Source organism: Bolinopsis microptera, chromosome 1 (assembly GCF_026151205.1).
Source record: "Bolinopsis microptera isolate Bmic1 chromosome 1, MBARI_Bmic_1.0, whole genome shotgun sequence".
Taxonomy (NCBI): Eukaryota; Metazoa; Ctenophora; class Tentaculata; order Lobata; family Bolinopsidae; genus Bolinopsis; species Bolinopsis microptera.
Genome location: NC_087072.1, coordinates 22,882,306 through 22,891,858, shown reverse-complemented (window position 1 = coordinate 22,891,858; position 9,553 = coordinate 22,882,306). Strand labels below are relative to the sequence as shown.

Sequence of the window (9,553 nt, the reverse complement as noted above, 5' to 3'; positions counted from 1 at the left end):
CGAAAAAGCGCCCCCTGTTGGCGCCCCTCCCCTCTCTAAAAAAGTGTGTATCTAGAGCAAAACGCACAGTTTTGCTAATGCTTTAGTTAAGTTTTCGAAATTGTCCCACATTCAAACGACGATTTGGTGCCCCCCTAAGACGGCGCCCTCCCCCCCACCCCCCCCCCCCACCCGCACGGCGGGGTCAGCGGGGCCCTTCGTTAACCCACTGTACAGGCCCTATGTGAAAAAATACAGGGTGGGCCAAAAGTCAGTGTGCAAACGTTGGGTCTTATTCCTCCGCCGTGTTTTATATTTGAGAGCTGTTGCTTTGCAATTTGAAAATTCGAATATTTTAGACCACACCCATTCAATATTAAAACACCTATATTGTTTTCTCTGAACATGCTGAACGCCTAATTTTTTTAGAGACGGTAGATTATCAAATGTTGCATATGATCTGAAAACATGAGGCAAAACGGATTAGAAATGACGAAGTTATCAAGCATTTTGTGTATCTCGTTAACAAAATTGACTGGGTGATTATGTGACACCGTGTCACGACACCTTAATTGGGCACCCTTAACAATTCCCATAATGTTTAACGGGGTATTTAACGGGGTCACCTTATCACGTGATTAGGTAAACCAATCACCTGATCACACGTAATGAATAAACTCGTTATGCTTCATATCTCGGTCATCTGAGATGCTACAGTTCTAATTCTTTCTGGACAAACGTAATTCGAATGGCCAAACACAATTCAATAACATTTAGCTTGATCCGACTATCCAAACTATCAAATAAATGTGAAAATGAACCTCCATTTGAAAAAAATGAACGCGAATATTTTTCGAGTTGACAAATTCCTCGAACCAGTGGTGGTACTAAGTCATACCAGAAGGAAGTATTTCAATTGGGCACTCAGTGACTGAGCTATTAAGGCCAACGTTTGCACACTGACTTTTGGCCCACCCTGTATAATATCAAAAGCATATAATCATTGAATCGTTTCAGATCACATGGAGAGAAATAGTAAACTAATCAAAATGTGTTAATATTTAAGCATAACACATGATACGAAGTTTGCAGTACGTTTCCAATCATATATCGCAAATTATAACCATACTCAAGCCCCATCATTCGCCAAATTTGCCACATACAATGTAATTTTAGTACAAACAAAAAAAGTGTTCCAAAACCAAGCTTATCAGAGGCGGCTATTGAGGACGTCTAGGCGTCCGTCGACGCCCTAAAATTATTTTCTGGTGGCTGGTGCTTTCGAAAATAGAAATAGTGATTAGTAATAGTATTCGAAAATATCTAACCGCAATATAAAGATCTTTATTGACTCAAACGTTCAAATGTAGGTGCACGCATGATCTTTGTGAAATTTTGTGTTGTATATTATAATAGGGTTCCAATCCTCATTTGGACAACTAAGCAGCGCAGTTTTAACACATAGTTAATTTTAAACGGTACAAAGCACATCAAGCGCATCCCACTACAGGTAATTTTTATGATTTGGTTGTCCAGGACACCTTATTTATATAATGTGTGCGTATTAATTTGAAGAGTCATGTGCTTTCTGTTGTCTGTGGGGACATAAACTGCGCCTAAGATTAAGTAAAATACAATTTTTTACAATTTAAGTAAAATGTTCAAAATATTAAACAAATAGGTGCTGGGCATGTAATATTTTTAATTTTCGTACACTGATTGTTATATCACTTAGCTTACAAAGCTTCCCCATATAGTATGCAAGAAGATTAAAAAGAGCACCACGCATAAATATCCGAAACTGGCGTGCCAGGTATGTTAAATTAAGAAAGTGTCTTTATATTTCAGTTTTGGAGGACTTCGCCGCTTGACGCGCCGCGCAAATTATCATTCCTACTTCGCATCGAGGCAAAGTATCGAGATCGTTGCTTTGTTAATCATTAATTCGCAGAGCAACGATCTGGAAGGGTTGACATCCAACATCGTCAATTAAATTTCAGTAAGCATAGTTCTAAGCATAGCACTATTTTAAGAGCGCCGCGCAATAGTGCACCACTATAACAACAAATACAAATATACAATATAATTTTCGTCTTTTATAAATCGAGCGCTATTTTGTTTATTCGTGTGATTTGAGTTTAACTTGGTTATATAAGATGGCTATCTATACTAATAATCCTAAAATGTGTGTATGGGACTGTTTTTTCCCGGTATATGGTATAGTTTAGACAAAACTTTGACGAAGCCAATAAACAAAGCTTTTCTAAATCGGCCGGTGGTAGGCATGGTTTAATTGATGGTTTCGTACCCCAAATGCAGTACTTTAAGTGTAGAAAGGTCACTCAAACAATATATACATTCAATTAAATCAGGTGATGCAATTGGCAGAGCACAATTACATAGGTAACGGAAATGGTCCATTGTTACCAATATTTTTGAACTTGAAACAAACAAATATATACACAACATTGTGAAAAACATAATTTACTCCATCATAGGGGCTGGAATGAGGTTGTATGCAGTGGCGTAACGTTGCCTGTTGGTGCCCCCTCCTCTTTTGGCGCCCCTCCCTAAAATTGAATAAATTAGGTGACTTTAGAGGATACGCCGGTAAAATCTCTAAATAACTGTGTTTCTAGAGCAAAACGTGCAGTTTTGCTAGTACCTCGTTAAATTTTTCAAAATTGTCCTACATTCAAATGACGATATTGCCCCCCCCCCCCCTATATAGTAGAGGCTCTTACGGGCATTGTCTGCTCGATACGCTAGGGACCCCAGATACACCTTACTAGACGTATTTTTGACCGTAGAATCGATTAAAAGTGGTTTTAAGATGATTGGACTGACTTTTTGGGGGTAAAATCGCAAAAAACCGATTTTTAGGCAAAAAATAGGCCAAAAAACCATGTTTTTTGATATTTTGAACAAGTTAATTTTGTTGGCATGTCGGCAAAACTTGCATGGAGATAGCTAAAACACAGCCGCACAAGATGGTTTAAAAATTTGAAAAATCCCTCTATTTTTTTGGGGGTAAAAATCCAAAAAAGTGGTAAAAATTTGACTTTGTTGCTTGAAGTTTGAATAATTTTTTGCAGTTGTATTAAATCAACCCAAAAATAGTCACATCGTGTTTGCCTAAATTTTTCCTTTCCGAGAAGTACCCACTTCATATACTTTATCGAAGTTTGAATATTGTCACTCCGCAAGCGTTTTTGCCGAATTTTCGACGCGCACTACGCGCAAAAGCATTTAGTTGTTATCAATTGGCATCCGCGCGTTCATCATAAATTTCAAACAGCTATAACTCAGCGAGATTATGTCTGCTCATATTTTCACACCAAATAGAAAACAATGTGATCTTATTGCTGACAAAATATGAATATAATTACTTTATTTGCCTTAGAGTAATAGACTGTCAAAGTTTAAAACGCGCATTGGTATAGCACGTGACTAATAAGGCCAAATTTATACTTCTTAACATATTATCGATCCTTAGACATCATACTATTGTGTCCAATTAGCGGTTAGGTCTCTAAACTCGTAGCAGAAAACACGTATTTTTGCCCGTAAGAGCCTCTACTACTAAGATGGCGCCCCCGTACAGCGGCGCCAGTGGTGTAACATCTTTGGGGGGCGCGTTTTGCTCTAGAAACACACTTTTTTAGAGATTTCACCGGCATATCCTTTAAAATCACCCAATTTGTCCAATTTTATCTTTTTATGGAGGGGCGCCAAAAGGGGAAGGGACGCCAGCAGGGGGCGCATTTTGCCGCCCAGCGAATGAGAAAGAATGAAAAAATGTTCTGGTCCGGATGGTGTTCATCCGAAGTTGTTGAAATCGCTAGCTTATGACAACAATTTTGTTGAAGCAGTAACGAAATTATTTCAAAAGTGTTCAGATACAGGATCTTTACCTGCAGTGTGGAAATCTGCATTTGTTGTAGCATTGTTTAAAAAGGGTATTAAATCGGACCCCTTAAATTATAGACCAGTTTCATTAACTTGTATTTTGTGTATGAAAAGTTGGTGAGAGCACATGTATTAAATTTTCTAGAACGTCGAATTTCGAAGCATCAGCATGGATTTGTTAAGGGTAAATCGTGTTTATCTAATCTTACAAGGATATAAGATAGATATGATTTCTAAAAGTATTACAAATGATTGCTTTTTTTGGAATGTTTCTGATGATTATTATTATTAAATCTAAAATAGCTAATAATTTAATAAATTATTAACAGGCCCCTTAACGTGGGCAATAATATACGCTTTATAAATTATATAAACAAATTGCAGTCTATTTTTCCAATGTTGTTAAGTGTCTCTTTAGATCTGTTTTGGTGTTTTGTGGGAGTTCCCACATTTGTTGGTTGAGAATGCTCAACATAACATACATGATGCTTGACTGCTTTATTGACCCGGACAGGCTTGATGAAGTTTTAGTAAGAATTGAGGGAGCCAGTTATGTCAGAGAAGTAAGAGAGAACATAACAATTATGTTTGGTTCCATCCTTATGTGGCAAAGAAGCGTTTTATAAATCTTTATTCCACTGGAAAGTTTTTTAAATAGGATAATGTTTTTGATAAAATTGTTTTTAAATATTGTATTTGATAAATAATTAATGTTGGTGGGGAAATATTTATTATATATTTTTTCACATAGTGCGATGATATTTTGTAGACATGTGTGATGTAATGATGTAATGATGTGATGTCATAAATTTTACTTTACTTTTACTTTAACTTTGATGTAAAATAAAGGATAAAATTTTAAATTTGTTTCCATGCAAAATTTGTTTCCATATATGAATACCTCTGGTCTCGAAATTAAAAAAAATACTTTTTGAGTTCTATTTAACAAAGTCTGCAGTTATTTTCATCACTTTTAAGGCGATCAGTGATATTTTGTTAATTGTGTTGTTTGGCCTTCATTCATTTCATCAACTGTATAAGGGCATATCTTAAAAATTACGGCTCCAACTCATTCATTGTTATTTCAATCAAAAATATCTTTACTATATTGTAAAAATTTGCAAATGGAATTCTTCTTGACTTAACAAGTGTTTTAGTTTTATTATTTATAATATTTGACCATATCTAATTGTCAAATCAAAAGAATCGATTTGCTTTGTAGATTCTTGCTCTATTAAGCTGTTTCTAGACCAGTTAGTTATATTTTTATGGCTTAAGTACAAGTCTGTGTCACAGCAGTGGTGTAACGTTACATAGTAATTAAGAAGTGATGTGATAATAATGATGTTAATGTTATAAAACTTGGATTGTATCACTACTACAATACAATGGGTCAGTACAAAGAAATGGAAACGGAAAGGGATAAATATGAGACAGACTTACACCAAATGGTTTGTATTATTTCAAGCACTTGTTCCTAATTTTGTTATATTACTCCTAAATGGACTAATCTGGAATCATGGAATTAGTCAGCTACCTCTGTAGTATCTCATTTGCATCGTTACTGTCAGTGGTGTAACGTTTCCATTTGGAGCCTCAGCTGAAATTTTTTCCTGCCCCTACAAAAATCTGATTAGATCCTATGATATTGTACCATTGATATGTACTATGATACATACAATAATTATTGGTGATTAATGAAGAGATAGTGCATAATACTGTTTTAACTCTGGTGTCAACTGTTAATTTTAAATAATGCCTTCTGATATTATTAAATCTTCTATCCAAAACGTTCATTGTATCTACATTGCAGATTGCTGTGTTCAGGTTATTATTCCAATTGTTTCAGATAAGAAGTGCACCAGTATTGACTGGTTGGGGGCTCTGTTGGTTTTCTGCAATCATGGACAGTGTAAGTTGCAAATTTCACCAGTTCGAGGTAACTGCAAAATAGATTTGTTTCTAGAACATAATGTATCTAATTGTGCTGCAAATAATGTATTGTATGTATAAGTCATATTGCTAATTGCTATTTGGTAGGTTTTTGAATTGTCAAGAATAATTACAGTTAATAAAATAAACATCAGTGCTATGTGATTAAAAAATATCATCTTGTAATTTATCATCAATTCTTGATCAGCCTTTCGTTTGATTTCTCTAACTTAATCAGTTACTAGATGTAGTCATATTATAAAAGTCATGCAGTCTGCAATAAAATAATGCCATATTTTTCTGTTGCTTGATGATTAAAACATTTCAGTACCTTGGATGGCCTCTACAATGGTATCTTGCAAATGTCAATTTGAACCCTGTAGCGAATGCAGGCCTTGAGGATGAACCAACGTTCTATCCTATTCAGCCGCCTTCTAAAGATGTCTTTACAAGCAATGCTGAACTCATTTCAGATATTGACTGGCAAAAAAAATTCTTGGCTGAAAATTCAACTCCAAGTCCTCATTATCAGAGTATTATCGATTACCACAAAGCTTTCATGTCCGGAGAGATGACCCCCGAGGAGCTTGTTAAAAACATAAAGATAAAAGTAAAGGAGTCAGATAAGCAGGATCCACCACTTTTATGTTTCACTCAATTGAACTGGAGCCTAGCCAGACAGGTAATTGTTTTAAACTAAACCTCCTCACTGATCGGTTTTAATCCACCAGTTTCCTCTTGATCTGATTCCTCTTTCTCTCCAAATATTCCTCCCTTGTGATGTTGTGGCCAGTCTTCTGGCTCACCCCTCAGCTGGAAACCCCGTGGAAGCTTGGATGGGCAGTACTTTTTTGTGAAGTAAACGTAGAGTGGGATTGTTGCAGAGATACATGCTATGACTACAAATACTATCCATAGCTTGGGGTCAGCTTTGTAACTATTTTCTTCTGTTGAGGTATCGTTAGACATCAATATCATGTACCTTGATTGGAACATTTAACTTCATTAATTATCATGTATATTGTATTGGTATAATCTATTTCGAATTGTTGGAATGGCTCACGAGCTAGTATGAACCAGAGAAGTGGCTATTATTATTAACTCACACAACATTAATCTTGAAGCTCGAGTTACTCCTCCATAGTGCAGACACATACTCTTCACAAATTATACTTAGATTAAATCATAGTTAGTTAGTGTGTAAATTTTTTCGGGAAAAGTGCATGAAGTGCTCCAATTTTTTAGTGTGTTTAAGTACGAAAAAGTGCGTTTTACTTTATGTCACTACTTTATAATAATTATAAAATTTTGACATCATTCATAATATCAATAAGGTTAAAAAGTAATATGTATTGACGTGTAACTGTCAAGTGGTATTGGTAATGTGTCAGATTAAATATAATATATATATATATATATATATATAAAGTAATAACAGTACTATTAGTACTACTAGTTAAAAGAGATCTGAAGATGAGATATAAATACGCTACATCTTGTTTTGCAAATATTTCAATAATGTTTCAATAAATGTTGCTATTTAAAGAATTAAAAGAAATACACTATATTTAAGGCAACAAAAAGTTCACAACTAAGCTTTAATAGTACGTTAAGTGCGTGGTGCTTTAAAAGTGCGTTAAGTGCTTACTAACCAACTATAGATTAAATTTATTGAATGATTGAAAGCAGTAAATACTGTTTTGAGTGTGTGTAATATCCGGATCGGAACATTATTTATTAGGAGCATAGTTGTAATGTTTTTCAGGGCACAATTTATATTAGGGCAATAAAGCATTTCAGAGGCTCATATATATATTATGCAAGATGTTTGGAAGCGTTGCCCATTTGTGCTCATTTCCATCGATTACCTTTAAAGCATATACAATATACATGATCGCCATTTTCCGGGTAGAAAGTTGAATTTATTTTCTCCGAAATGTCTTGAAAGTCAGCCTAATTCTGGTTTCCAGTGGCTTTACAGATGCGTAAAGTTAGATCCAGCATATATTTCTGTGTTCAGTGAATACAACAAGTAAACAATAAATGTGAGGTCGGATGAATGTAACGATGAAAAAGTCTTATCAAAATGTTAATCCACCAGTTTCCTCTTGATCTGATTCCTCTTCCTCTCCAAACATTCCTCCCAGCTGGAAACCCCGTGGAAGCTTGTATGGACAGTACTTTTTTGTGCAGTAAATGTAGAGTGAGATTGCTGCAGAGAAACATGCTATGACTACAAATACTATCCATAGCTTGGGGTCAGCTTTGTAACTATGTTCCTCCGTTGAGGTATCGTTAGACATCAATATCATGTACCTTGATCGGAACATTTAAGTTCATTAATTATCATGTATTGATATAATCTATTTCGAATTGTTTGAATGGCTCTCGAGGTAGTCTGAACCAGAGAAGTGTTTTGTTAGCTCGAGTTACTCCGCCATATTACAGACACATACTCTACACAAATTATACTTTGATTAAATGCTTGAAAGCAGTAAATACTGTTTTGAGTGTGTGTAATATCCGGATCGGAACATTATTTATTAGGAGCATAGTCGTAATACTTTTGGGGCACAATTTATATTAGGGCAATAAAGCATTTCAGAGGCTCATATATATTATGCAAGATGTTTGGAAGCGTTGCCCATTTGTACTCATTACCATCGATTACCTTTAAAGCCTATTATACATAACCACCATTTCTCGGGTAGAAAGTTGAATTTTTTTATTTCCTCCGAAATTTCAGCCTAATTTTGGTTTCCAATGGCTTCACAGATGCGTAAAGTTAGATCCAGCATATATTTCTGTGTTCAGTGAATGCAGTAAATAAACAATGAATGTGAGGTCGGATGAATGTAACGATGGAAAAGTCTTATAAAAATGTTAACCCATAAATGGCCACTTTTTGTAAACAAAAAAGTCCGATATTGCAGGGTGAGATACTTTATAACACAGCTGGAATTTTGTAAATACCAGCGGATAGTTTATGGTTTTTACACAACGGTTTGAAACATATCTGGTTCGATGGTATTTCTGTTATATGTGAAATTTTGACTCCGAAATATTTTGTATCAGGAGGCTGATATGATAGTCAGTAAATTGTAAAACTGGCTAAGTTTCCAACTCAAACAAAATGATAACAAATGAGAAATGCTGCTGTCTGTGTCCATGTCTTCAGAGCACGTTAGCGAAAGAATTTACTTTTGTCTCAATGTGTAAACATTCCGCTCTGGAAGAGCTCAGGAGTCAGCCCTCATTGCTGGGGTATAGCACTTAACATATTTTAATGCATTACACCCTACACACTTAATGTACAACACTTAATGTACTATGACTGTAAAAGTCATAATGGGACAAGGTACTTACTGTACAGTGTACAATCTACAGCTGCTTGTGTATCTTTCATTCACTTGCTGAGTCTTATACTACAGAGAACATTTATTATTGTATATAATTAGATATTATTGTATTTAATTACTTTTTTATTCCTTTCGGTAACTTAAATTTTTCTTACAGATAGTCATTACTTCAGGCTGCTTCAGAGAGCACTATTCGCTACAAAAACAAAACGCCTCTCTCTGTGCTAGATGGTATTCCTATCGGAGTAAAAGATGAGCTGGATATAAAAGATTTCAGGACTAACTCTGGACGAAAGAAAGATGCGCCTGTTAATGAAAAGGACTGTGCAACAGTTGCTGCATTGAGGAGCTTGGGTGTTATATTTATAGGTAAT

At 35.3% G+C, this 9,553-nt stretch overlaps 3 protein-coding genes across 4 annotated transcripts in view; all 3 read left to right on the top strand.

Moving 5' to 3' along the window:
• The window catches only part of LOC134825041 (uncharacterized), an 852,482-nt gene that overhangs the window by 595,276 nt on the left and 247,653 nt on the right, over positions 1-9,553 (top strand). The gene's annotated exons all lie outside the window — the stretch shown is intronic.
• The window catches only part of LOC134825105 (probable aminopeptidase NPEPL1), a 67,523-nt gene that overhangs the window by 20,987 nt on the left and 36,983 nt on the right, over positions 1-9,553 (top strand). The window lies entirely within an intron of this gene.
• The window catches only part of LOC134825067 (uncharacterized), a 33,722-nt gene that overhangs the window by 20,982 nt on the left and 3,187 nt on the right, over positions 1-9,553 (top strand). Inside the window, exons 2-5 of one of the 2 annotated variants that reach the window (XM_063837205.1) lie at positions 5,286-5,339; positions 5,738-5,800; positions 6,149-6,502; positions 9,353-9,548. In XM_063837205.1, coding sequence (XP_063693275.1) covers positions 5,295-5,339; positions 5,738-5,800; positions 6,149-6,502; positions 9,353-9,548 — 658 coding nt within the window. In that variant the 5' untranslated portion in view covers positions 5,286-5,294. Of the gene's footprint in view, positions 1-4,656; positions 5,340-5,737; positions 5,801-6,148; positions 6,503-9,352; positions 9,549-9,553 lie in introns of those variants that run through there. The other variant, XM_063837197.1, reaches the window with a different exon arrangement.